Source organism: Ursus arctos, unplaced genomic scaffold, assembly GCF_023065955.2.
Source record: "Ursus arctos isolate Adak ecotype North America unplaced genomic scaffold, UrsArc2.0 scaffold_18, whole genome shotgun sequence".
NCBI lineage: Eukaryota > Metazoa > Chordata > Mammalia > Carnivora > Ursidae > Ursus > Ursus arctos.
In genome coordinates this window covers 59,670,005-59,697,148 of record NW_026622852.1, presented here as the reverse complement: position 1 = coordinate 59,697,148, position 27,144 = coordinate 59,670,005, and the positions used below count along the sequence as shown (strand labels likewise).

General features: G+C 65.3%; 1 protein-coding gene across 1 annotated transcript in view; it reads left to right on the top strand.

The window, feature by feature from the left end:
• The first annotated feature begins 2,790 nt into the window (after nt 1-2,790).
• NOTCH1 (notch receptor 1) overlaps nt 2,791-27,144 on the top strand; it is a 44,521-nt gene continuing 20,167 nt past the window's right edge. Inside the window, exons 1-9 of the mRNA XM_026490209.4 lie at nt 2,791-3,080; nt 4,728-4,809; nt 21,824-22,086; nt 22,663-23,001; nt 25,094-25,216; nt 25,533-25,766; nt 26,096-26,251; nt 26,447-26,632; nt 26,895-27,008. Of these exons, the coding sequence (XP_026345994.2) occupies nt 3,020-3,080; nt 4,728-4,809; nt 21,824-22,086; nt 22,663-23,001; nt 25,094-25,216; nt 25,533-25,766; nt 26,096-26,251; nt 26,447-26,632; nt 26,895-27,008 (1,558 nt within the window). The 5' untranslated portion in view covers nt 2,791-3,019. The remainder of the gene's footprint in view (nt 3,081-4,727; nt 4,810-21,823; nt 22,087-22,662; nt 23,002-25,093; nt 25,217-25,532; nt 25,767-26,095; nt 26,252-26,446; nt 26,633-26,894; nt 27,009-27,144) is intronic.

The following is a 27,144-nucleotide window of genomic DNA, read 5'->3' as shown; positions in this document are numbered from 1 at the left end:
GGTCAGATGTCAGCATGGCCTCCCCGGCCCGCCCTGACCACGGCACTGGGATCTCCGGAGGCAGCAGAGAGGGGACTTGACCCAAGTCAGTCTGCCTAAGGTGAGAGTGTTGGGGCCTTCTCTCCATTGGGGCCTGGCAAGCCGGCCCAGGGGAGACACGGAGCACCTGAGGTGGCCCCTGGCCACCGCCAGCAAACCCTCTGGAAGCCAGCTCTGCAGCCTCACCCTTACTGGTTCAAGCTTCCCAGCCAGCCTGGAGACCCTTCATCAGCAGCCTTGTCTCAGCCTCCACGGCAAGCCAGGCAGGCATCCAGTCCGGTTCCACGCTGCCCTGGCCCCCGCTCCCCCATCAGGTTTCTGTAGTGGCCAGCACCCTGCATCTATCTCCCTTTCCTCGTTTCTCCCAGCTGCCCCACACCTACTGTCCACAGGCCCTAGGCCGTCAGAATCCCTCCCCTCCCCTCCCTCCAACCCCCTGGCCTGGGAAGGTTGACCGGGACAGGTAAGAAGGCCAGGCCAGAAAGCTCAGGCTTAATTTGTGAATGGCATCCACAGGCCAGGGCCCTGCCCACCCCCCTTCCCACCCACCTCAGGCCTGCCCCTGCCTTGTTCACAAGCTCCTCCAGCCTCAGCCACTCTGGGTTTCCTGGTCTCCTTGGCCCCTGTTCCCATGGGGTATCCAAGGCAGCAGGTGGCACAAGGGTTGGAAGCCTGGGAAGCCTGGGAAGCCTGGCTGTCCCGTCTGCCATGGGCTAATGAGAGCACCGGGCTCCTGAGTGAGGCCCGGAGTACAGTTAGCACAGCTGGACAGACCCAGGTAAGACTCCCTTCCTCAATGCTCCCTCCTCCCCTCCTCCCTTTCTCCCTGCAGAGCTGCTCCCTCCTCCCCTCCTCCCTCCAGAGCTGCTCCCTCCTCCTCTTGTTCCTCCAGAGCTGCTCCCTCCTCCCCTCCTTCCTCCAGAGCTGGTCCCTCCTCCCCTTGTCCCTCCAGGGCTCCTTCCTCCACTCCTCCTTCTAGTGCTCCCTCTTTCCCTCTTTCCATAGCTGCTCCAAGGCAGGAGGGTGAAAACCTGCTCCCAAGCCAGGGCTGAACTTTTGGCCCAAAGCCTCTCAGCAGAATGCAGGGCCCCAATGGAGGGCACACAGGCAAGGGGCTCCTGGAGGGGGAGTGGCTCCTGAGGCCCTCAGTCCTTCTAAGAGTAGAGGGGGATGTGGTGGGCAGAGCCCTGAGCCTGTGAGCTGGGGGTGGGGGGGAGGGACTTTGCAGCTGCCCTCTTCCTTGTACGGACAATGTGCTCCTCTAGGCCGCTGGGCTGCTGTTATATAAACATCTCTGGGGGCCCCAGGCGCCTCAGCTCCTGGGCACTGGCCCCAAGAGAAGTTACTCCAGGTTCTGGGAAGCGCAGCTTCTGGGAGGAGGTAGGCCGAGCTGCTTTGGCCTGGACTGGCTGTCCCTCAGCACTCGCGGCATCCCAGCCGCCACCAGGGTCCCACGACAGGTGTGCTAACAAGAGGGGGCAGAAGTCAGGTGTGCAATTCCGCCCACCAGCAGCCATCCCGCTCTGCCCACCTCGCAGGGCTCCCTGCAAGGGCTGCTTCACTGCCGGCCTCCAGGTGGTCCCCTCCTCCTGCAGGTGCTCCTTCTCCACGGTCCTTCACCCAGCTAGGTCCCTCTCAGCCTTTAAGGCTCCCCTCTGGCATCACCTCCTCCAGAAGCCCAACCAGGATGCGGGGCTGGGTGGTTGTACCCCCTCGCATGGTGCTGACCAGACTGTGTTGGGCTAGGGGTGTCGGGACATGGACTTTGGTTTCAGGGGGGACTATGGCAGGCATTTCGAAAGCCCAGAGCTTAACCCAGCTTGGCACAGGACGCCCAAATCTGGCATCGCGGCGGAGAAATAAATCATGGGGAAGAAGCACGTGGGGGGCGCCCAGGGCTGCCTGGGCACTAGCAGCGGGCCTGCTGGACTCGTGTTCTTTGCGGGGCATCTTAGGCTGGAGGCGCCAGAAAAGGGGCTGGACAGTGACCAAGGAGCGTCTAGGGGCGGGTCCCTCCTGGGGAGTGGTAGCACAATCCGTGCCGCCAGGCTTTGGCCCCAGGCTGTTTCATTGGGGCGCCCAGAGCCTTCTTTCCAGAAACCGTAGCCCTGGCGCCACCATCCCTCGGGGTCGAGTGCCCCGCCGTCAGAGCCAGGGCGTCTGTCCTGTCTCCTGGAGGCTTACGACTGAGACCTCAGGGCTCCTGGGAGTAGAGACCCTGGTTCAGGCTTACCTACGGCTGTCAAGGACACTTCTCTCTGGGCTGCCGCCCCGGTCCTAGGGACCCCTAAACGGCCTCGGCCGCCCCTCCCCACCTCCTCGCGTTCAGCTCCCCACCGCGCAAGGTCCCCTCAGTCTCGCCTGTCCCCACTCCGCCCGCGCCTACTCCGCTATTGAGATGCAAATCTTTGCCAATTGTCGTTCAGTAAGGCGACAGTCAGAGCCGGATCCTTCCGCAGTCCTGAACCAAACTTTTTGCCGCTGAAAACTTTCGAACAAGAAGTAGTCCCTAGGGCCGGCCCTCAACGCACCTTCGCCTCGCCACGGCCCTCAACCCCGGGGGACCCGGGCTCCGGATGCGCGCCCGGCCGGAGGAGACGCAGGGCGGTCGCGGTGCGCGCTGGGCCGAGGCCAGCGAGGGCGAGGGGTGCGGAGGGATCGGCGGGGCGGGCCCGAGGGGCGGGGCCGGCGGGCGGGGGCGGAGCTCACGGCGGCCTGCGCCTCACTAGTGCCTCGGCCGCGGGAGGGAGCGCAGGGGCGCGGGGCGCGGGCGCGAGCGCAGCGGAGGAACGAGCTGGGGCGCCGAGCCGGGCCCGGAGGCCGCGAGGGCCCAGCGCCGTCCGCCCACCAAGAAGCAGAGAGCAGCCGCGGGCCGCCTCCACCGCTCGTGGGACCGTCCGGCGCGCGCTTGTGCGCCGGAGCCCCGCTGTCCCGGCGCAAGAGGCCGCCACCGGGCGCAGCGGGCAGCCGGCGGGCAGGCATGCCGCCGCTCCTGGCGCCCCTGCTCTGCCTGGCGCTGCTGCCCGCGCTCGCCGCACGAGGTAGGCGCCCGCCCGCGAGCCCGCAACTTTCCGCGCCCTTCGGAAACTTTGGCGGTGCCCTGAGCGCGCGCCCCGGAGGCTGGGAGCGGGCGACCCGGGGTCCGGGGAGAGGGACCGACCCTCCCCCGCGCCGCCTGCCCGCCCGGGATGGACTCACGCCGCCCGCGCCTGTAGCCGGGTTTGAAGCCGGGCATGGGGCGCTAGGGGCCCCCGGGGCCCCCGGAGGCCCAGCCCTGGGCTCGTCCTTCGTCAGCCACGCGTGGGGCTTGCCGCCGGGGCAGGCGGGCGATCTGCCTACTACTTTTCGATTTGAATCGAGTCGGTTTTGGTTTCCTGTTGCTTTGGGGGCCATTTATCTTTTTCCTCGCCTCTGGCCCGCGCTGGGGGCGGATGTTGGGGCACGGAGTGTAGGGTCCGGGGTGTCGCGTTGCTTTTACAGAGCTGTGCGGCGCGGCCGGGCTGCCGGGCGTGGTGGGCAGTGGGGCGGACCGGCCTTCTCCCCATTCAGGAGAATTGGCGAAGGGCCGGGCGAGGGGCGCGGACCGAGAGGGTCTCCTTCCCACGCCTGCTTGCTGCCCCGATCCCGGCTCGCAGACAGTTTGGCCGGGGGACCGGGGTGGTGCGGGTGTGCGAACACCCAGCCCTGACTGGTGGGACTTTCACTTTGCCGAGTTCAAGTTTGGAAACCTTGCAAGGGTGAAGAGGGACGTGGAGAAGGAAGGCTTATCTCTCTCCACTTTACATCGAGGAATCCAGTGGTGATTAATTCCTCTCTTCCCCTAAAAGTTGGAGGGGAGAATTAGTTCCCCACTTCCAGAAGGTGGGGTTCCAAGTCACACCAGGTCCTCGCCCCAGTGAGGGGCTTAATTTACACCGGTCTGGTGAGATGGGGAGGGAGTGACTGGATTAATCCCTTCTCGGGAATGGGGTCGAATTCCTTCCAAACGGGGTATCTTCCTCCCCCTCCCCTGGGTGCAGGTGAAGATGCCCGCCTGCCTAACCCGCGGGAGCAGGTATTGGGTGTCCTGGAGGCGGGGCCAGGTCCCTGAGGTGCAGCCCCAGTGCCCCAGGAGGCGGCCCTGGTGACAATGGGCTGCTCTGATTCTGAGGCTGGCGCTTTGTTGGCGGGCGGGGCGTCGAGCCTTGCAGCTGTCGCCTTTTCCCACGAGCTGGGGGGGGGGGGGTGGGCGAGTGTGGCCACCCCACCCCTCAGCACCGCCCCCTCACAGAACATGTTTGAACAGCAAGACAATCTTGGTGGCTGGATAGGGGCCCCAGCCCTGTTGGGCTCCCTGGTGAGGACCTGTTGCAGAGGGGTTGGGGGTGCAGAGTTTGGGAGAGTGGCCCAGGGTCCTGCGGATTTTCTCCATTGTTGTCCAGATGGCAATTCAGGCCACTCTACCCACCTGCCATCCAACCAACCTGTTGCCCTTCCCCCCATTTCTGACTACAGAACTCTGGGCAGAGTGTTGCAGCCCCTTGGGGTTCACATTTGGGGGGGTTCCTGAGGTCCCCTGCCCCCAGCAAGCCCATGATGAGGCAGAGCCTTCTAGGTAGCAGGGTGGCTGTGCCCCTTGGGGTGGGCCCTTCCCTGGGCTGAGGGCCCTCCTGCCACCCAGGCTGATCTCCCGTCTTGCCCCTGCCCAGGCCTGCGATGTTCCCAGCCCAGTGACAGCTGCTTGAATGGCGGGAAGTGTGAAGTGTTCCCCAACGGCACCGAAGCCTGCATGTGAGTGTGCACCCCTGCGCCTCTGTGGGGACCTGTTGCTTTGGTCGGGAGCAGAGCCCCTGCCTCCTGCATCAGGGCCAGCAGGGACAGAACACTAGGCCATTGTCTTCTGGAGACGGCCCAGAAGGCTGGGCGCGGTCACGTGCTACTTTTATTGGACAAAGTCTGGCAATTACTTAATCACCAGCAATTATGCTGCGTGTGGAGCTGGTCTGGCCACTGGAGGTTCGAGCACGACTTTGTGGGCCACCTTGGACTCCTGGGGTACTAGGTGGGAATTCTCGGTGCCCCATTTCTTCCTAAAGTCCCTGAGAAACAAGTGACCCACCAGGGGCGGCTGTGGATGTTTAGAGGGGCCCGGCCCCCACCACCCTGCCAACGGGGGTGCCTCTTCCAGGCAGGGCCTCTCAGCCAGAAATGGGTCTGGGCTCTCTGCCTTCCCCAACTCCCCCTCTCTGACCTCAGGTGTGCTTGGGGAACTCATCTCCCAGGTTGGGGGTGGGTGGGAGTACCTGCCGGACCTTGGTTTCTGTCTTGGCATCTGTAGTTCCAGCCCGCGCCCCCCCCCCCCCCCCCGTCAGGCCCATCATCGGTCCATACCCCGCGGGTCTTGCTCCCGCAGCTGGGGCAGGAATGTGTGTGTTGTGGGGGTGCCCGCTCGCGGCTTTCCCCGACTTGGGCGGGGAATCCTGTCACGCTCCCGCGCCCGCCTGCCCTGCACAGCGGCCTCAGAGGAGTTCTGTTGTGCCCGTGCCCTTCAGCCTGACTTCGTCTGATGGGAATACGAGGAGGTGTTTGGTGGCTGGAGGAAGGGCCCCTCCTCCCCCCGGGGGGGGGCAGGGGTTCAGAGGAAGCAGGGACTCCCCAGCCGGTCCTGGGTCCTCGGTCCTCCTCGGCGTGCCGCATTCCCACCGCCGAGGGCCCCTTCCCTTGACAACCCTTGGCCGTGGGCAAGCAGCCCCTCCTGCCACTGCCGCCACCCTCCCCAAACCAAGCCAATTAAGCAGGTCTGTGAGCAGTTTAATAGACAAAGAGGATTGTGTCTTTGTCAGACGCTAATGAATGCACGCCACTTTTTTTTTTTTTTTTTTTTTTGCTTTTTTGGGGCCTTTTTCTTCTCCCGCAGAAGCCTCACCGACGCTTGATGCCCTAAATCTTGCTTCCTTTCATTCAGAGACCGACAGCTGGGATTCAGGGGAAGCGCAGCGGCTATTGTCGGGAGGGGGATTAATGCCGTGTGATTAATTATGCGTGGCTTCCCAGAATGCACGACTCCCTTCCCGTGGCCCTGCGCTTGCTCCGGCTCTGCGCTCGCCCATGGGGCATGGGGGGGTCTGCACTTCTGCAGAGGGCTTTGGGAAGGCAGGAGGGGCGCTGTGCTGGGGAAGGTGGGAGCGGTCTTTTATCAGTGCCACCAAGGAGCAGGGACAGGCTGGCCCAGCGGCCACTGGGGCCTCCCTGGGCTGAGCCAGGGCCACAGGGGGATGCCTCGGGTTGCAGGCTGCTGCAGCCCCCTCCTTGGCATTGGGGTGAGACACTTCAAGGGGACAGAGCAATTGCGTGGCATGCTCTCCCACCCCTCACTCCTAGAGCCCTGCCAGCCCAAGCCCGGCCACTGATGAGGGCTCGGGTGCCGGCCTTGTCTCCTCCCTGGGGCTTGGGGCCCCCTCCTCCTTGGCGGGAAGCCTGCCTTAGTCCGGCCTGGCACTCAGCCGAGCTCGGCCCACAGAGACCCCATTGTGCACACCCCACAGATCACTTGGAAGACGGAGCGGAAGCACCATCCACAGAGGCCCTACCTCTGGGTCGTACCGTGTTGGAGACTGGGGAGCAGGGACGGGGTGCCAGCCAGGCCCAGCTGTGGAGAGGCATGGGTCTGGACTCGGGGTGCAGCTCAGGGATGTCATGGCCACTCCTGTGAGGGGCCCTGGCTCCCTCTGCTCCTGGGTCCTGTGCCTTCTGCTGGGACCTTCTGTTCCCTTGAGGCCCCAGAAAGTCTGCTAGTGGGGGAGGCACCTGCTCTCCTCAGAGGTGTGAGGGTGGAGGCCTCTGGTGCCAACCTGGGTATGCAACTCTGTAGCATGCATCCTGGACTTTCTTGGAAAGTTCTTTGACTTTCTGGGTGGGTTTGCCGGCTCCCCTATGGATAGGGCATGGGAAACGGGGGTGTCCCAGTGCCGGGCACATTAGTACCTGGTGAATCATGTGTTTCCACCCCGAGGAGAAGGAACCTTCCCGAGAGGCCACTAGTCAGGTGGCTGCAGGGTCAGGGTCGGAAAAAGAGGTTTCTGCTGGTGTGAAAGCAGGACGTCGCGAGCAGCTGAGGCGTGGTGGGTCAGTGGCTGCAGAGCCCCTAGGCGGAGCGCCGTGTCTGGATGGCTGCTGTGCGGGGTGCCCTGCAGGCGGGCCCGGGGCGGTCAGTGCAGACGGGGAATACTCACATGCGCTCCCCCTCTTTTCTTTGGTTTGGAGGAAGGAGAGGGCCTGAGGGGACTGTTGTCCATTTGGGTGAGCGTGCATTCTCAGTCTGAACGGTGTATGGGGGCGGCCCCGGCCTCGGTGGGGAGCTGAGGCCCCAGGATTGCTGAGATACTCCCCCTGCCAGCGAGAAAGTCCGTTCCGCGGAGGGCGGGGGGCGGTGTCTCCCTGGTGATCACGGAAGCCGGTGAGCCATCACGCTCAGAGCGCCGGGGAGGGAAGTCCAGCGGGCTGGTGGGTGGTGGGCTTTAGGTCGGGACCATCCCGTATTTGAGGCCTGGCTCCACCACCCACTAGCTCTGTGATCCCAGGTTCCCTGGTCACCTGAACCGCGGCTCCCCGTCTGGAACGCAGGGCTGACCCGTGATTGATCTCTTCGTGGTGCGAGGCTTGCGTAAGAGCCTCATGCTGCTGGCTCGGCTGAGGTCCGCTTCCCGCCCTGCCTTCTCCTTTTGAGCTGATGGGGCTGGTTTCAGGATCCTCATTCTCGAATGGTTAGTTGGCTGATGAGTTAATTCAGAGAACTTAGAAGGTGCTACCTGGGGGGGGGGGGCTCACCGATTCTGAGCGTTTTGTCACCGCCGGTGGCTCTGGTCCCCAGGCCTCTTTGCTTTTTCCCAAAGATGCTTTTGAGCACGTGCTGTGCTGGGTTCTGCCCGGGGCACCGGCCAGGAGGCTCAGGTGGACCCAGCCCCGGCTCCTCGTGGGTGAGGGTAACGGGGTGACTTTCTCGGCAGCAACACGTGGGTGTGACGTGTCAGGCAGAGGTGAGCTCCCTGGGCGGGGCAGCCTGACCCGGGGCCGACATGGCTCCTTGAAAACCAGGGACACGCAAACCAGGGACACTGTGTGGGTTGGGCGGGGGGAGGGAGCGACCTGCCAGGATCGCGCAGTGCCGCGTGGCACCTGGCCCAGCCTCTCTGTCTCCAGAGCCTGTGTTCCTAGCCGCTGCCCTGTCTTGCCCGTGCTGCCCCAAGCCCTCCCTGGCCACTCTCCGAGGAAGCAGGGGCTAGAGGACAACTTCCCTTTACGAGAGGAGCTCCGGAGGCTCGGACGGGGGAAGTGACTCGGCCCTCAGCTTCAGAGAGACCGTTCCTTCGTCTCCTGTCACCTGGTTTGGCTGTTTCCACTGAGTCACCTGGGAGTCTTGGGCGAGGCTGGGGGAGGAACAGTCTGACTCTCTAGGCTGCTGTGTGGCTTCCTCTGTTGACGCGGCACCTGGGCCGCGGGACCAGGTTAGAAACACACGTGTTAGACACCCCGTGTGAACCAGACGGGCTCCCCTGCTTCCCTGCTGTGTGCGGAGACATCAAGGAACACACCTCGTTTGAAGGAAGGCGCCTCCTGGGGCCAGGCCTTGCCTCTCAACAGCAGCTCACATTTTTCCCACTGCAAAGAAATATATATTTTTTTTAAAGAGAAAGGAAACTGTGCCCTTAGCAGGAAGAGGGTGGGTCAGGGCCAACAGTTCAGCAGGACGGCGGGGGGCGCAGCGTGGGTGCTGGGACCCCAGCAGCTGGCGGCAGGGGAGGGGTCCGCGGGACCCCACAGGAGCCAGCGCCGGCCCTCTCTGTGCTCAGCGTGCCTTCGATGGGTGGCCGGGGCCCCCCGGGCAGTGCCGGGCCGAGGGGTTGCACCTCCCGGAGTGGGGAGGGCACCTTTCCTGTTTCATGTCTTGTCTATAAATAGTGAAAGGATGTGGCCTTGCAGAGCTGATTGAGCACCTAGATTGCTTTCCTCAACAACGTCGCAGCAGTAACTGCACACAGCCGCTCTTACCCGGCCCGGCCCGTAAAACCCTGGCAGACGCCATTCTCGCTGGCTCACACCCCCTCCCGGTGGTGGCCAGCTCTGCTTGTCTTTTTTTTTAAAACCAGTTTACAGGTGGGAAAAACTGAGGCTGGGAGGGGAGGAGGCTGGGCCGGGGGTGGGGATCTGAAGGCGGCTTACGTCAGCCCCCCCTCGTGTGCAGGCATATCTACAACTTCCCAGCGGCTTTGACAGGCAGCTGCCTTCGGGGCACCGTGACTGTGGGTCCCACGTGTCTGATGGTCCTGAACTTTCCCAGGATGGCTGGGGCTTGACTGGCTCTGCTGGGGTGTGCGGGGCCCCCCCATGCCCTGCTGTGCATGGTCTAGGAGATAATAGAGCCAACTTGGCTCTGCTTGGCGGTGCCCCTTCAGACACACATCTTCTCCCTGGGGCTCAGTTTCCCTCTCTGTCCGTGAGAGAGTTCCCCTCCAGCAGCGTCCCAGCAGGACCCTGGGACAGGCCTGTAAATGCCCGGGTGGGGGCGGGGGTGCCCGGCAGTCAGGCCAGGCCGTGAGAAGGGCGGGTTCTGCGAGTCTGGGCCCCGCTGTAGGCTTGGGTGTTCTCAGCAGCTGGCCCACTGGGCCGGGCAGTTCCTGGTGGGGAGGGCACAGTGATCCTTGGGTGGTGTGGGGGAGGGGCGCCAGCAGAGTGCAGCCCAGGCCCTGGGGCGTCTCCTCAAGACCAGGCCCCCCACCCTGCTCCCAGGACACAGAGGGGCTGACAGATAGATTGGGGGGGTGTCTTGGCGATCAGTCACAGGCATCATGAATTTTGCTGTTTTAGCCACTTGAAGTGCGCGATTCAGGGCATTTAATACGTCCGCAGGGCTGTGCCACCAGCAGCATTGTCTGGCTCCAGAGCTTTGCCCCCCACCTCACCCCCACCCATCCCCCGTCCCCCGCTCTTCTCTCAGGGCCCGCTGTCTGTCCCGCAGTCCGGTCCTGCGACATCCCATCTCCTCTCCCACACGGCGGGACCTGCGTCTGCCTCGCCCGCCCCCAGCACCTACTAAGTGCTCAGTAAAAGCCCTCCTCCCGCCGCATCCCCCCAGTGCCAGGCACGGGGGCCCCAGCTCCGCAGCCCTGCGAGCTCCTCTGGGCCGGCCCCACTAAGTAGGCATCCGGTTCTCCCGGCCCCTGGCCCTGGCCAGCCCTAATCTGCTTTCTGTCTGGATTTGCCTGTCCTGGACATTTCACGTGAGTCCCACGACGTGGCTGTTCCTACGCAGCATCTCTCTGTACGGCCCACCTGCCCTGGACCCTGTGTCCCTGAGGCCTCAGGGATGGGCCAGCTCTGGGCACTGGCATCCTTTAGTCTCGGGCTAAAGTCCAGAGGAGGTGGGCGTTGGGGGTGGTGGGCGTCGGAAGGCTTCCTGGAAGAACTGGCACTCGTCTCTGGGCCCGTGTGGCTGGCCAGCAGTCCCGGTGCCCCCTGGCGTGGGCCTTGGCATGTCCCCAGGGGAGTCGCCCAGGAAAGCCTGTGGCCCCGGCCTGCTCAGGCTCCGTGTTCGCTCCAGCCTCTGCTCTCACGAGCTACCATGCATCGGCCGGCCCAGAGGAGCTCGCAGGGCTGCGGAGCTGGGGCCCCCGTGCCTGGCACTGGGGGGATGCGGCGGGAGGAGGGCTTTTACTGAGCACTTAGTAGGTGCTGGGGGCGGGCGAGGCAGACGCAGGCCCCGCCGTGTGGGAGTGGAGATGGGATGTTGCAGGACCGGACTGCAGGACAGACAGCGGGCCCCGAGAGAAGAGATGCATTCATCACCCGCTGTTCCTTTCCTGGAGTGTCGGGGTCAGCTCAGAGTGACCAGGTGTGGCCCTGTAGAAGACCAGAGAGGGCTGGGGGCCTGGCCCCTCGCTCTCAGACACAGATGGGGTCCCTCCAGGTTGCCTTCTGGGCTAAGGGAGGCTCCGTGGCCCCCGCAGGGCAGCAGAGTGGTCCCTCCTGGTTGGGCAGACTTGAGAGTGTTAGCAGCTGGACTCACCCTTTCTCTGCATCTCTGAGACCCGTGGAATTCTGGGGCAGAACCCCTCCCGTGCGGCGTTTCACCATTGAGTGGTCCCTTCTGACCCTGTGCCCACTGCTCCTAGGATGGACACGTTCCGGAAAAGGCGGCCCCCAAAACAGCTTCCCCACCATCCCCCAGGCTCAGGGGCAGGGACCCACAGGGATCAGGATGTCAGGTCATTAGCGCTTTAGAGTGAATTAGTCTGCTTAAGCACTGTGCTCTCCCTGCTTCCTCCCTGTGCAGAACTGCTCCTTTGAGTGGGTTGAGGACCCCTCTGGGAGGCCTGGCCTCTCCCACCAGGCAGCCTGCCCCCTCCGGCCCCCACAGCCATTTGTTGTCGGGTGGGTCTCGAGCTGTCCTGAGCTGGGGCCTGGGGTCTTTCTCTGGAGGTCAGACCTGGGGCCTCCTTCCCCCGGGCAGTGGAGGCAGCTCTCAGGGGCTCCCAGCTTCCAGGAAGAAGTGCTTGGGGTCCTGCTTTCCAGTGGGCCTGGGGGGAGGCGTGCACTGGGGAGCCTGGCCTCTGACGCCCAGCCACGCAATTCCCAAACCTGAGCATCGCTCAGACACAGCTGCTGGCCCCCGGCCGGGTCTCGGTCTGGGAGGCCCCACACAGCACTGGCCCAACTGCGGCTTTGGACTCTTCACCCCGAGAGCGCCCCTGCCAAGGTGGGGTCCCTGGACCGTAGGATACTCGCCAGCTGCCCTGGCTCCCCATGCACAGGCTGGTCAGGGATGGGTGGGCGTGCGGGCGGGAGCCACCGAGATGCTCGCCAGAGAAGCGGCCAGTTGGAGCTTCGGTGCCCGTCTGGGGCTGGGACCCATCCTGGCCACACTCGAGTGAGTGGGTGAGAGGATCTGTCCCCTCCGAGGGCTGGCTGTCCCTCACGTGCCCTGAGCGCTCCAGTTGGCGGCTCTGTAAGCTGGGTAAGCGGTCCCCTTGTCACTCTGTTGACAGTGCTGATTTGCTGAGCAAACTGCTCCCCACGGGTGGGGCCAAGGCCTCGGGGAGCCAGGCGGATGGTCATGTCCATCCCGACGTGACGGCAGTGGGCCCCGGGAGGCTGGGGTTTCAGAGGTGACCCCAGAACGCCTGAGCCTGAGACCCCCACCCTGAGACTTCTTGGGGTCCTGCGGTGTCCTGCGGCAGGAGGATGGGAAGATGCCGTAGCGGCCCTCGGGCCCTCACTGTTCCCTTCCCTGGGGATTCTCCGGGCCTAGGCAGTCTCTCGGCTGCCGACCTCCTGCCTTCACCCCACGGTCGTGGCCTGGCCTGGGTCACAGCTGAGCCACAGGCATCTGTGGGGGGGCCGGAACCTAGGGCCCGGCCAGACCTGCTGTTGACCCTCGGATGACCGGCCTGGGTTATGGAGCCTGCTCAGTACGCCAGGCCCCGGGGAGGTGTTTGCCCCCGCCTGTGCCTAGCCCGGTGGCCAGGGCAGGAAGCTGCCAGGAGGGAGTAGCACAGGCCTCCCACCAGCCCGGCCAGGCTGTGGGGGGCAGGGGGCACAAGAGGGGCAGCCGCTGCAGGGTGGGGGGGTGGGGGGGCAGGGAGAGCGGCAGCTGGCGGCCTCTGGAAAGGTCTTTCCAGGCCTGCGCAGCAGGGCCCGTCGTGGGGCTGGGGACCTGCCTCCCACCATTTCCTCTGTGTCGGTTGTTGGTGAGCGGAAACTGCACAGTTACTGGAAATGAGAGGTTTGGGGAAGAAGCCAGAGTTTTGAGTGTGTGTGTTTTTCCCTGACGGCTTTTCAGTAAGAGTGATGCTGAGCTCAGGCTGGGTGGTGGGGAGGGTCCTGCCGCTTCTGTCTCCCCTCCCTCCAGGGAGGGCCTGGGTGAGGTGACTACCTCCGGCCTTCCGGCCTTCCGGGTCAACCTGAGGGCTCCTCCACCTGTCAGCCTGGCCGGTCAGGCTCCCCACGGGGTGGCCTACAGGGCGGGGCTTCCCCCTCCGCACTTCCCCTCCCGCACTTCCCCTCCCGTGGTCAGAGTGAGGGCGGCCCCAGCCCTGTCTGCTTGAGAGCCAGAGGGGGAGGCCAGGTTGTGCCCCAGCATCTCCGCGTGGCCGGGGCTCAGAGCGTGGCAGCACCCTCCCCCGGGGTCTGGGCCCAGGGTCTGGCAGAGCGCCTGTGTTCTGCACACCTGAGCCTGGGCCGGCGGTGGAGGTGGGCACAGAGCCGGATGTTGAGGCCGGAGGCTGGTGGCGGCTCGAGGTTCTGGAAGGAGCTGCAGTCCACACGGGTTGCCCTGAGCGGGGCTTTCCCCTGTTCTAGCTCAGTGTTCCCGCTGAGCCGGGGCGGCGGCTCCCTCAACAGCACAGGCCGTGGAATGGGCTTCCTTCTGCCACCTGGGCTGTGTGACCTTGGGCTGCCCACTCACCTCTCTGAGCTCCTTTTCCTCAGGGAGGAGGGGACCTGGTGCCTTGAGCCGGGTCAGGCATCCCACAGAGCTCCTGGCCGATGAAGGCGTAGCCCTTGTGACCTGTCTGGGGTGATTCTAAGTCAGTGTCCCCTTTGGGTCCCTGTGGGTTCACACGCAGCTCTAACACGGGTCAGTCCCCCCAATGGGACACGTCGGTTGAGTTTTACTCTGTACCGGAGCCCTCTCCTCATGCTTCAAGGTCTCGTCCAGAAAGCTCTCCCAGACACCGGCCCTGCCCCAGTGTTTGGGCGAGCTCATGCTAGGGCGGAGGGTCAAGCCCGGCCTGAGAACCGCCCACTTTCCCTGCGTGCTGGGAAAGGGGGTGGGGGGGGTGGGAAGCCCTCCAGAGGGCCTGAGACCCATGCCAGCTGTCCCAGGACAGCTGGGTGTCCTCTGAGGGTGACAGTGCAGGCCCCACCCTCTGCTCCTCGACCCTGGGCCTGGGTTCTCTTTTCTGGCATTTGCTTATGTCCTAGGGCACCTTGGAGGCCGTGCGGGGCCCAGGGTGACAGCAAGGGCTACACAGCCAGGTATGCAAGCCTGGGGGGTGGGGGGCCTGGTCTGTGGGAGCGGGGGTGCTCAGTGGGCGTGAGTGGGCAGCGGAGGCCAGAGAGAAAGGGGCTGGTGAGCGGTGCAGAATGGGGGTGACTTCTGGGACCACCTCTGACCGTACGCTGGGCAGCCTACAGCTGGCCCTGCAGGGTCCCCGCAGCCCACAGGCAGGGGGTGTCCCGGCGTAGTGCAGCAGGGGCAGCTGGGTGTGAGCCCCGGCCCTCTCGTGCCAGCGCCTACGGACAGGAAAGCTGCCCAGCCCTGTGGAGGAGGGTGACCGGCCCTCCTGCTGGACAAGGGCTGCAGCTGCGCTGGGCCCAGAGATGTCCCACCCGCCAGCTGGCTGGGAGGCTTCCTGATTCCCAGACCTCTCACCCAGAACCCCACCCCCCACCCCGGGTTTTGTGTTTCAGCCGAGCTTGTGGGGGGTAAGCACGTACTGTCTGCTGCAGTCCTCTGGGGCTGGTGGGTCAGGTGGTCAGGTGAGAAACCTGGGCCTCGTGGGCAGGGCATCTGGGTGCAGGGGACACACGCCCTCCCTCCTCTACCCGTGGGGCTCCTGCTGGACCCGCATGTGCCTCGAGGGGTGGCCCTGCTCTGACTGCCCTGGGTGACTGGCTCCTGGCCACCATTGTTGGCAAGAGAGGGAAGAGCTACATTCGAGTCCAGGTGGTGCTGTGGGCGTAACCTGCCCGAGCCCTGGTTTTCCCATCTGTAGAATGGGCCCAGCATGTACCTGCAGGGCCCTTGTGGGAATCCAGCGAGGGAAGCTGGTGAGTCTAAGTATAGCACGGGTCCTATTTCATCATTCTGGAGGGGAGGTCCTGGATAACCTCCCCAGACTCTGGACAAGAGCTGAAGTGCCCCCTGAGTGTCCACCCTGGTCAGCCAGGGGGCGGCGGTGTCACTATGCAGCCTTCTCTCCCCACATCCCCTGAGATGGCATCTGCTCCTGGGAGCGGAGGTGGGAAGGTGCCAGAATCCTTTCTGGCTTTGGCAGGCAGCTCGGTCTGCAATTGCTGACTTAATTAATTGAGTTTTGGATTAAGCCCTCCCTGTGGCCTCGTGAGCCTGTCGATTCCTTCATTGCATCTCAGCGATTGGGGGTGCAGGTCTAGGCGCCGCCCTGCTTGGAAGGAGAGCCCCCGCAGCTGGGGGGGTGGGCAGCAGGCCTTCGGGAGAGCACAGAGGACACAGGTTCCAGCCTTGTCTCTGGTTTGGGCTCCGTCTTTTGGGGAACACGGGGGAGGATTCTCTGAGTGGGGAGTGGGCAGCAGACTTTTCTCACATCCCTCACAGCCACGGGGCTCTCTTATGACCCTGGGGGACCCTGTTCTTGCTGGCTGTGCCGACCCGCGGCCCTCCCCACCCCATGGGTAGGCCTGGGTTGCCTCTGCCCGCTGCTGCTGGGCCATCTCAGGAAGCTGCTTGACCTCCATACTGGCCTTTCCCTCCCTTCAGACCGCTGGCCACTTCCCACGTCGTCGAGGGTGGGGCAGCCCCGAGTGACACGGGGACAATGAGCCGTTGGGGGCATTGTCTTCCCTGCAGTGGGAAAGGTGGCTTCCCAGGAGGACAGGTCGATCCCCCACACAAAGGGCTTCCCCCAGAGCCAGGGAAGGAAGCTGTGCTTTTCCTGCATTTCCTCTTCCCAGCATATTTTAGACCATCCAAAGATGTGACTTGGGGAAAAGATTCACGACAAAGAGCCAGCGGTGCCGTCCGCAGCTGTTGGGGCCGGAAAGCCTGGGCCCTGGGTCGCGGGCAGGCTCCATGCCCCCACCTGCCCTGGGCTGCTTGCCTCCACTGCCACGGTCATGCTGGTCTGGGGGTGTGGGTCTGTCCGTGTCAGCCCTCGCTGCCCCCCCCCCGCCCCTCTCCTGAGGGCATGGGAGCCAGGGGCAGGCCCCCCCCATGGGGCGCAGTGGCTGCAGAGGCTGGAGGGAGGCCACAGCTCAGCCAGGTGCCTGCTGGCCCTGCTGTGGTCACTTCTGGGCCACACGCAGTAGTGGAGGCAGGAGCCCCCACACCCGAGCAGGGTGCACCCCCTCCCCCGTGCCTGTCGAGGTGGGGAAGGGAACCAAAGCAGAAAAGGGCAAAGGCCGGGCGGTTGCAGAGCGCCGTCTTCAGGTGCCCTTGGAGCACAGCAGACGTGCCGGCGGGGTCCCAGCTCATCCCACAGACAGGTGTCTGCACAAGACTCTTGCAGCTTTGTGAGGGACCTGGGGACCTTTTGTGCGATGGCTCTATGTCTGGGGACTTTGGGGGTGAAGGCAAGGGGCCAGTGCTCACTTGTCCCAGTTCTCACATCTCCGGTGGGGGGATGCTCTCCCCAGAGCCGAGCTGTCCCAGCTGTTCCAGTGGGAAAGGACACCAGGTCCCCAGGTAGGGCACAGTTTAGGGAGACCCGCAGAGGTCACCGAGCTCCCCACCCAGCCTGCAGTTAGCACATCATCACTTAGCCATTGCCTCCTGGAAGATGGGTGGCCCTGCTGGGGTAGTGGGGGGGCAGGGTCTTGGACTGGCTTTTGCCCGAGGGAGGGGCTGAGGTCCTAGGAAGCCTCCCCCCAGGCCTTGACCAGAGAAGGACTTGGGCTCGTTGACCCCATTACTTACGGCTGTACCTCTGAGGACCTCGGGTCCAGTGCCTTTCTGTCCTGGCCTCGGTCTGCCCTGTAGCAAGGGGCCAGGAACCTCAGGTGGCCTCATTTAGGTGGGCCGGGACGTGGGCGGTTCCCTTTTCCCCAGGCCACGTGTCTCAGAAACTCCTGGCCCAGCTGCCCAGGGGTGGGGGGACCACAGTTTTGTGTCTGGTGTCGGTGGTTTGGGTGGAAGGCAGTGGGCCTCAGGGGCCTTTGCCGAGCGCCACAGGATTGGGCTCCGGGAGGGGCAGGAGCCTGCCGTGCTCCGAGCCCCTTGTCACCAGTGGACATCGGTGAGGTTGGCCCATACATGGGGGGCCCAAGGGCCCCAGACCGCTTCCTGGGCAGAAGGCTCGTGGAGGGGCGGCAGGGGTGATGTGGTGGGGGGCTTCTAGGCAGGCACTCTGCTACAGGTAGAGCCAGGGCCATGTGGGGAGTAGGGAGCGTCTGGGGCAGCAGGCAGGACCCCGCAGGCCCTGCGCAGGCCTCCCTGGGAGCAGGTAGCTTGGGGGCAGGCGTTTAGTGGGGAAAGACCCCCTTGTTCTACTCCCGAGTGACCGTTCTGCTGCCAGGAGGCACTGGCCTTGGCGGTGGTGGTGGGAACTGGGCCAGGAGCAGGCCTTTCCGCTGCACCTGGGGTAGCTCTGCTCGGGGTGGGAGGAGTGGGTTGAGGAGGGGATGCTAATTACGTCCAGGTGGCTCTTTGCAGCAAGAGCCCCAGGACGCAGGGGGATGCAGGCTGTCCCGTCCTTGCCTGCCCTTGCCTGCGTCAGGAGGCACAGGCACCACCCACCTTTGGAGTGTCTGCCCCAGCCCTGCACCGGGGGGCTCATGCCGGTCCTGGCAGGGCGGGTGCCCTCTCGGCAGGGGGAGACCTTGCGTCCCACAGCTTTCCTTAAACACACGTAGGCTGGCCCGTTCAGTAACTACATTCCCAGGGACGCGGTAAATTGCACACAAACCAAATCCAGTGCTGGAGAGAGTGAGTCCCCTCTGCCCCAATGGTCAGGTCGCCGGGCCGTATGCACGAGGGCCCTCTGAGCATGTGCAGTCCCTTGACCCCCCCCCCCCCGCTGCACTTAAGGGAAACTGAGCCCCAGGCAGAGTGGGATGGAGTGCCCGTCCTCCACCCCACCCCCCAAAGTTCCTCTGATGGAACTACATTTCACCTGTGCCCGCAAGGAGCACCTCTCCTGGGGTATCTGGGTTCCTCCTGTGGGGGCCACATCACTGCCCCCCCCCCCCCAGCTGGCCAGGGTACAGGGCCCCATGCTCCCTCTGGACCACAAACTCCTTGAGGGCAGAGCTGCCCACAGCCCTCCTCACTCCTCCCTCCCTCTCTCCTTCCTAGTTTGGGGCAGAGGGAGCTGTAGTCTGTCCCCCAGGGGTGGCAGATGGCTGCTTAGCTTAGAAAGGAAAACAGCACAATTTAGAATTAGTCCCGGGTGAAAGGTCACAGCAACATCTGCCTGGGGATGCTTTCTGGAGCCGCATTTCTATGGAGCAGCGCTGGCGGGGGAGGGCGGGGGAGGGCGGGGGAGGGCGGGAGTGAGCATAGTGGAAATACTGAGGCGGGAACAAAGCCACTGTGCTGGGGACAACAGGCCCAGCAGCCATTTGGCGCTCCTCTGCGGGCAGTGTCTGCCGGAACCTGGCCCCCTATCGGCCCCTCCCCTCCGCAGCCCTTCCCCTGCAGCCCCCAGCCCACCTGTCACTCACCTCCTCAGGCTGGCCTGATGGACTGGCGGGCAGCGGGGAGGCTAGGAGAAAGGGCAGCTGGAGGGCTGCAGGGGTCTGGCCGGTGCCGGGTGGCCTCCAGGAGGGGCCCTGCGGTGTGGGAGCCGTGCGGTGCACTGGATGGGACCGTCCCTGTCCAGTCTGTAGGTGGCTCACCCGGCTGTCTTGGGCTCTCCGCCCTGCCTGGACAGGAGGGGTGTGCGGGTCGGCGGGAAGTGTCATGGAAGTCCCTCGAGGCCCTGACCCGGGCCCACTCTAGGAAGCCTCTCACTTTCAAGGCAGCGTTGGGTGCCGTTTCCTTCACCAGGCCTGCTGCCCGTCCCCACCAGGCACTTACACCAACCCCCCAGGACAGGCATTGAGGACAGACTGGCCTCCTGGTCCCTCCAGCCCCCTCAGGGAGGTCTGGGCAGAGGGGAACGCAGGGGTCCATCCCTGGGAAGCTCCGGTGCTGTGGCCAGGTGGGGAGAGAGGTTACACAGGTGCAGAAAGAGGCGGCAGGGCTGGAGGCCGCCCGGAGCTGGGGGGCCCACGGTGGAGCAAGGGTGGCCTCTGGGACCGGCCCAAAGATGCTCCGCCAGCCTCCGGTCCCAGACCCTGTACCTGGCCTGGTGCTTCCTCTTGGCTCAGGCTCCCAGCCAAGCCCTGGTTGAGCCTCGTACCCCACACTGCCCCACAAGGCATCGGCCTCTATTGTCCCCTGTCCAGGCGCCGCCCCTCCCCTCGTGGCCCTGCCTGTCCCGGAGCTGGGGTGCTGCTGGTGGATGGCAGCCGTGTCCAGGCCCCACCCGGGGCCCAGCCCAAGCCGGGCAGTGTGCCTTCACGGTGCTGTCCGCCTGGCCTGGGCAGGAGTAGAGAAGACAATGGGCCTTCTCAGCTGCTGCTTTCCCCCCACGAAGGAGCCTCCCAGGCTCCTGCCCCGCCCGCCCTGGTTGGCGGCCCGCCGCGCCCGGCTGGGAGCAGCTGCCGCCCGCGTCCCCGGCCACAGGCGCACCTGCTCCCTGGCCAGCCTTTGTCCGTGTTACCGACGCCTGATTTATTGGTGTATTTTCCCTCACTGGCCCGGCATAACCCAGCCTCATTGGCTAGGAGGCCACCCCTCCAGGTGGGCTGTCCCACGGTCTTCCCACGGGGGTACCCACTCAGGAGTGGGGGTGGCCAGAGAGCAGGAGAGCTGTTCACAGGGACAGTGTCCCATGGCTGGAGAGTTTGGGCATCCAGGCAGAGCCTTCTGGTCCATCTGGGGACACCCAACATTCTAACAAGTTAAGGATCTGTCTAGTGGCAGGGGGCACCCAGGGATACGTATCCCTCTGGGACCCCGAAGGCTTCCCTCCCCTCAAGCCGGCAGGGCCCAGAGAGAGAGAGAGGGGGCGGTGAGGACAAGGCAGGCTCCTACCCTGCTTTGATGACCAAGCGGCCTCTATCCAGCACCCACCACCCGCCCTCTCCGCCCTCTCCGCCCTCTCCGCCAGTGGCTGGGAAAGAAAAAAGAGCCTTTTCTCCAGGCGGGAGTGGTGGCCAGCTCCTGCCTGACAATGGAGGGCATTGATAGGTTGGGGGAGGTGCTGCCTGTCCCCCCACACCCATCCCCCATTGCTCCACTCTGGGCTCCCCGGACTGCTGGAGCGCGGGTGCAGGAGTCCCCCATGCCAGAGCTGCTGGCCCCGCGGCCTGCTTCCCCAGCAGGCCAGGCAGGAGCCTGACTCTGGCCTGAGTTACCTACCCGCCACCCCCCCCCCCCCGCCCCGCCCCACGCCTGGTTTTCTTGAAGCCAGTTGGTTTGGGACGGTTGGCTTCTGACAACAGATGGTGGGCCAGGGTGGCCATTTTGTGCCGTCTTCGTCCGCCCTCCCCAAGCTGCCGTCACAGATAGAAACCTGCAGGGGGACCGATGCATCCCGGCCTCGGGGACTGACGGGAGCAGCCCATTGCTGAGAAATGCGGAGACCCTGAGACCCCAGCCCCCCAGACCGCCACCCCACCCGTGCGGGTTTGGTTCTAGCCCCTGGGGCAGGCAGGAGGGGAGGTGGTGAGGACCAGCAGGCTGCCACTTGCTGGGGGTGGGGGCCCCATGGGACGGCCGGGGCCGTAGCTTAGGTGCCAGGGCCAGGGGCAGCCCCTTCTTGGCTGGGCCCCGGAAGGTGGGATGTTTCCATGCTCAGGAGAGCCCCTCCTCATCCGGGGACCGAGCTTCCTCGCCAGCCCCCGCCTCTGCCAGGAGCTGTGGGTGTGGCGTCCCGGCTGCCTCCCTGGCCTGTGTGGGCCGGAGGCAGGCCAGGGGCAGTTACGCCTGGAGGCTTGGGCCCTGGGAAGAACCACGCCTGCTGGTCCCAGAGCTTTCGCGGAGCTTTTCCCTCCAGTGCGAGGCCACAAGGTGACCTCAGGGGCAACTTACAGCACAAGCTCCAGGAGCTGAGCCAACAGGTGGCCAAGGGGGTCCTGGGGTGGGGGTGGCATGCGCGGAGCCCCACCCAGCGAAGAGCCCGTGAGACGCCCCCTCCCAGCTGTTGGAGCCTGAGCAGCGTGTTCTGGGGCACAGACCTGGCCGACAGGTGACCTTCCCCCCCCCCAGCCCCGGCTGCCTCACCGAGAGCTCGGGAAGGATGCTCTTCCTGGCACCTCGATTTCTCTTTGCTGTGGAGTGGGTGTGTCTGCTCCTGGCTCACGTCGCCTGGACGTTGTGAAGACTTGATCCCCAAGAGGGAAACCATGTCTGGGCGTGGGGGGCGGGGGGCGGGGCACCAACTGTGTCCCAGTGGTTTTCCCGTCAGGCCAGACCCCCAGCAGAAAGAATCTCACATCAGAAAGGAAACGGGAAACAATCCGCCGCATCTGGTCCCTCTCTATGTTCACGATCGCGTCCGTATTGAGAGCAGAAAAGCCGTGAGCTCTCATTCCCGGAATAAGGCACGTTGGGTGCAGGAGAGCTCGCGGGGAGCAGATGAGCCCCCAACACAGAAGAGCCTCAGAGCGCTCCTTCCCGGGCAATGACTGGGCCCGGCCCGTGGGGCCCCTTCCTGCGGGCTCACCAGGGCGCTCGCACAGACGCGCGCAAGGGTTTTGAAACCCAGGCTGGGCCTCGCTGTGCATTCTGGTCGCCAGTCCGTTGCCCCAATTAACATAATCATTTTTCTTTATTGAGGTGAAATTCATTGAATATAAAGTTAACCACTTTAAAGTGTGCCCTTCGGTGGTGTTTGGCACGTTCGCGCAGTTGTGCGAACACCCCCTCTGTCTGGTCCCAGAACGTTCCATGGCCCCCAGAGGAGCCCCCAGCCCGGGGTGCGCCCCCGGCAGACGCTGGCGCTGAGTGACGGGGCGGTTGGCCGGGGCGCGGGTGGGAGTAACCGCTCTGGCGTGTCTGCCGCAGCTGCAGCGGGGCCTTCGTGGGCCAGCGGTGCCAGGCGCCCAACCCCTGCCTCAGCGCCCCCTGCAAGAACGCCGGGACGTGCCACACCGTGGACCGTGGTGGCTTGGTGGACTACGCCTGCACCTGCCGGCTGGGCTTCTCTGGGCCCCTCTGCCTGACGCCCCGAGACAACGCCTGCCTCTCCACCCCCTGCCGCAACGGGGGCACCTGTGACCTGCTCACGCTCACCGAGTACAAGTGCCGCTGTCCCCCAGGCTGGTCAGGTGAGAGCAGGAGGCGGCCCCAAGGACCCGAGGTCCCCGGCCCTGCCCGGGCTGCCCACATGCCGTGATGCGCGGGGCAGATGCCGGGTCCGTCTGTGTAGCTGGGAGAGGCCCTAGGGCTTTCCTCAGACTGCAGGGGTTGGTGACCCCTGCCCTAGAGTCCCCATGCCCCTTCCCAGCCCTGATGTCGTCTGGTTTCGGCTGCCCTGCTCCAGGGCCCCTCTCCTCCCTGCCTCCGTGAGGAAGGGGGACCTCTGTCTAGTCCTGTGATCGGGGGTAGGCCAGCCGTCCGTCGGGAGCTCTGACACTGCACGGGGCTCTGGAGGGGCACACTGGGTCAGGTCTCGAGGCCACCTCCCCCTGCCAGTCGTGCATCCTGGGAACCTCGGTGTCTGTCCACGGAAAGATGGCCACGTCCTGCCATGGGGTCCTGGGGACTAAAGAGATGATGCTGTTAGGTCCGTGCCAGGCTGGCTCCTCTGTGGTGCCCAGAAGCTGCCCCCGGGGCCTGGAGGAGGCCTGGCTGCGGCGCTCCGGAAGTCCCTCGTGACCCACTCGCTGCCCCTCGCCCACCAGGGAAGACGTGCCAGCAGGCCGACCCGTGCGCCTCCAACCCCTGTGCCAATGGCGGCCAGTGCCTGCCCTTCGAGGCCTCGTACATCTGTCGCTGCCCGCCCGGCTTCCACGGCCCCACCTGCCGGCAGGACGTGAACGAGTGCAGCCAGAACCCCAGGCTCTGCCAGAACGGGGGCACCTGCCACAACGAGGTCGGCTCCTACCGCTGCACCTGCCGTGCCACCCACACCGGCCGCGACTGCGAGCTGCCCTACGTGCCCTGCAGCCCCTCCCCCTGCCAGAACGGGGGCACCTGCCGCCCCACGGGGGACACCACCCACGAGTGCGCCTGCCTGCCAGGTACCGTCCACTGGCCTCCCCGCTGCGGGTGGCAGGCCCGGAGGGGGACCCAGGGGTGTGGGAACGGGGGTGTCTGCCGTGGGGGCAGGGGCCGGTCTGGAAAGGGTTCCAGTTAGGAGGCTTGCATAGGGGTCCAGGTGTCACCCCTGTCCCTGGCCATCCCACTTCTGCCTGCGGGTGGGGTCTGCTTCTCCCTCTCTCCTCACCGTGCCAGGGCCCTGGGGTCCCAGCAGCCTCCAGGGCAGGCTTGTTGGTGAGATGCAGCCCTGGGTGAATCGGGCTGGACAGGTGTGCCCTCCCTGCGGGTTCCCTCCACCCCCCGGCACCCCTGCCCTCATGGCCCCTGGCTCTTCGCCCTGCTCTGAGACTCCTTGGGGGGCGGGCACAAGCCCCCTCATATTGAATTCCCTGGGAACCATGTGCCGGTTGTGAAACTCACCACAGCCTGCTGGGACACTCGCTTGTGTTGCCCTGGGCCTCCCGTTCGCTGGGGCACGTCACTGCCCCCCTGGTGGCTTGTCTCCCATGGGTGCCGAGGGGCGGCCACCACGGCCGGTCGCCCAGCGGCTCCGCTGGCCCCGTGGCCTGGGCTGGTCTTCGCACTGCGGTGTTGAGTCCCTTTTGCTGCTGATGTTCTAAAAACAACAGCGATGGGAGGCTTGAAAACCTCGTGGTGTGTCGGTGGCACAGCCTGGCGGTTAGGTGGGCCGGGGGTAGGGGAGGAGCAGCAGCAGAGAAGGAGGGGGCCTGGGGTTCGGATGCTGGGTGTACAGGGCCCGGCTGACCTGGGGGTGTGGGGAGGACTGCCCCAGCCGCCACGCTCCCTGGCCGGCCCCTGCAAAGGGGAAGTGTCCTGCCTGCCTGCCGGCCACAGAGCCCTGGGCCTTTTTGCCACATCAGCCGCCCTTGCGTGCAGACGCCAGGCGCACGCATTTCCTGGGTAGCGCTGGGCGTTCCCCTTCCCACCTGACCCCCCAGTGCTGCTGGCTGTTCTGCTCTCCCTGGGGACTGAGAGCTAAGCCCACTTGCCAGGCCCACCCCTGGGTTCTGGGTTCAGATGCCTTCTTGCTGGCCCGGTGACCTCGGGCCTGGGACCTCCCATCCAGCTATATGGCTCCAGGGGCCTGCCCTCCTCCAGCCACGGCTGGAGGATACGGGGTGTGGGGGACCCACCCCGTGCCTGGAGCTCGTGCGCCCCACCGGACTCTGGGATGGGGAAAAGCCCACTATAGCACACACGGAGTTGCAGCTCGGCTCCGGGCTCCCATTTGGGGGGCTCCCTCTCAGACATCGTCCACTTCGCACTTTAGCTCTTCCAGTCCTGCTTTTGCCCACACAGCAGTGGTGGCGTGGGGGGCCCCGAGGGAGGAGACTGGTTCTCCAAGGGCAAGAGAGGTGTTCAAAGGCAACCGAGAGGGGCGTTAATTAGTAACCGGCTGCAGGTTTGGGCTATCGCCCAGCGCACCTTTCTTGGTTGATGATTGAGCCAGTGGGAGTGGAGCCGGTTATAGCTGACAGGCATGGAGGCAGTGCGTCAGGGTTGGCCCCAGTTGGGGGAACCGCACCCCTGTTCCCGGGAAGCTGAGGGCCACGTGTGTGCACTGCCTCTTGCATCTCTGTCTGGTGCCCTCCCCAGTCCCAGGGCAGTCCCCTGACATGGAGTGTGTGCGGTGGCCCCACGGGGCACCGTGGCAGCCCCCCCAGCGCCTGGCCTGGAGGCAGCCCCCCGGCTACGGCAGCCGCAGGGAACTCTGTTACAGAAGGTTGCTTCCAAGAGAACTTCCAGAGTCCTGCGTTCCCAAATCCCATCTGCTCAGCTGGGCCCGGGCAAAGTGGTTCCTCAGAGAGGAACCTGGCGCCTGTGGGTTCTGCAGTGTGGGGCCTGGTCACATGGGGAGCAGGGAGAGCAGGGCACAGGGCCTGGACCCCGAGGGCCCCAAGGCGGTGGGCGGCCCAGGGCGGGCCACGGAAGGGCAGCACCCCGTCCAGAGCAGGGCTCCATGGGTCCAGCCAGGAAGGGGCGGGAGCAGGCCCATGCCACCCGACCCCTCGGGCAGGGCCTGACCAGACTCCTGGCTCCTCCCGCCTGCAGGCTTCACCGGCCAGAACTGTGAGGAGAACGTCGACGACTGTCCCGGAAACAACTGCAAGAACGGAGGCGCCTGCGTGGACGGCGTGAACACCTACAACTGCCGCTGCCCGCCAGAGTGGACAGGTGCGCACGCCAGGGCCCACTGGCCGGTCTAGCCAGGAGGGTAGGCGTGCCCTGGGGCAGCCCCGGCCCACAGCCGGGGTCTGAGGCCCCCACCCCAGCGGCCACACCGATGTGGCATCCGCGTGTCGGCGTGGGCTGTGCACAGTCGGCCTCCCTGGGTTTGGGCCAAGCTTGGGGCTCGTGTCTGGGGTAGCAGACGAGCATGGGCCCCGAGCACCTGTGCCGCAGCAGAGGCGTGGTTCAGGCTGGAGGCAGGTGGAGGGCTTCGCAGTGGGGGTGGACCCTGCGCCCACCCTGACGGTCTTGGCCCCCGCAGGTCAGTACTGCACCGAGGACGTGGACGAGTGTCAGCTCATGCCCAACGCCTGCCAGAACGGCGGGACCTGCCACAACACCCACGGAGGCTATAACTGCGTGTGCGTCAACGGCTGGACGGGCGAGGACTGCAGCGAGAACATCGATGACTGCGCCAGTGCCGCCTGCTTTCACGGTGCCACCTGCCATGACCGCGTGGCCTCCTTCTACTGCGAGTGTCCCCACGGCCGCACGGGTGAGCGCCAGGCCAGAGGGGGCAGGGCTGCCCCGGGCGGCGGGGAGCACGGGGTTACCACCGGCTTAGCGCTCCCCCGGGCCCCGTCCAGCGGGCACGCTGTCACTCAGATGCGCAGAGGGCAGCTTCTGGAGCCCCGGACATGGCCCGCGAGGGGCCTTTCTGGAGGGAAGAGGGCTGGGGGCGCGCCGGGGCAGGCCCACTGGTGACGAACCTCCAATGACCCAGGTGTCGTGGGCCTGACGGGGCTGCTCGGCAGCGTGGCCATGGGAGGCCTGTCATCCCCAGGCTGGGGACAGTGCCCCGCTGACCAGTGCCACCCTGCCCAGGTCTGCTGTGCCACTTGAATGACGCCTGCATCAGCAACCCTTGCAACGAGGGCTCCAACTGTGACACCAACCCCGTGAACGGCAAAGCCATTTGCACCTGCCCCTCGGGGTACACGGGGCCGGCCTGCAGTCAGGACGTGGACGAGTGCTCGCTGGGTGCGTCAGGGTGGGCTGTGCGGCGGGGGGACAGCCGGGGAGGCTGCCGGACCAGCGTTTCCAGTCTGATGGGGGAGGCGTGACTTGGAGGACTGCCAGTCTGATGGGGGAGGCGGGCATGCCCCAGAACGGTCCAGAGGTTGGGGTGTCTAAAGCAGCCCGTCACCGGAGCTGCGTGCCCCCTGCCCCCGCCAGGCGCCAACCCCTGTGAGCACGCGGGCAAGTGCATCAACACGCTGGGCTCCTTCGAGTGCCAGTGTCTGCAGGGCTACACCGGCCCCCGCTGCGAGATCGACGTCAATGAATGCATCTCGAACCCGTGTCAGAATGACGCCACCTGCCTGGATCAGATCGGGGAGTTCCAGTGCATCTGCATGCCTGGTACGTGGAGCCGGGCTCCTGCCTGTCGGAGTGGGCCCTGCAGCTCCCCCGGCCTCAACCCCAGCCAGGCCGGCCCCCGGGGCACCACGCAGAGAGCAGTACCAGGGCTGGCTGGGTGGGTGGGCCCCGCGGTGCTGGGCGGGTGGCTCTGCGGGCAGCGGGAGCCAGGCGGCACGTCCTCTGCGCTGAGCCCCCCGCTGTGGTGGGGGCCGCTGAGGCTGTTCATGGACCCTCGTGCCCCCTCACTCTCCCCTACCCCCAGGCTACGAGGGCGTGCACTGTGAGGTCAACACGGACGAGTGTGCCAGCAGCCCCTGTCTCCAGAATGGCCGCTGCCTGGACAAAATCAACGAATTTCTGTGCGAGTGCCCCACAGGTGAGACCTGTCCCCTGCAGGCTGCCGCCGAGCCCCGTGCTTTCTCTGGGGCGGGGAGTGGGCCCAGGGCCTTGATGCTGCGTTGGGTGGGGTCTCTACTCAGGCCCGGGCTTCGTCCTGTTGGAGCCTCTCCCTA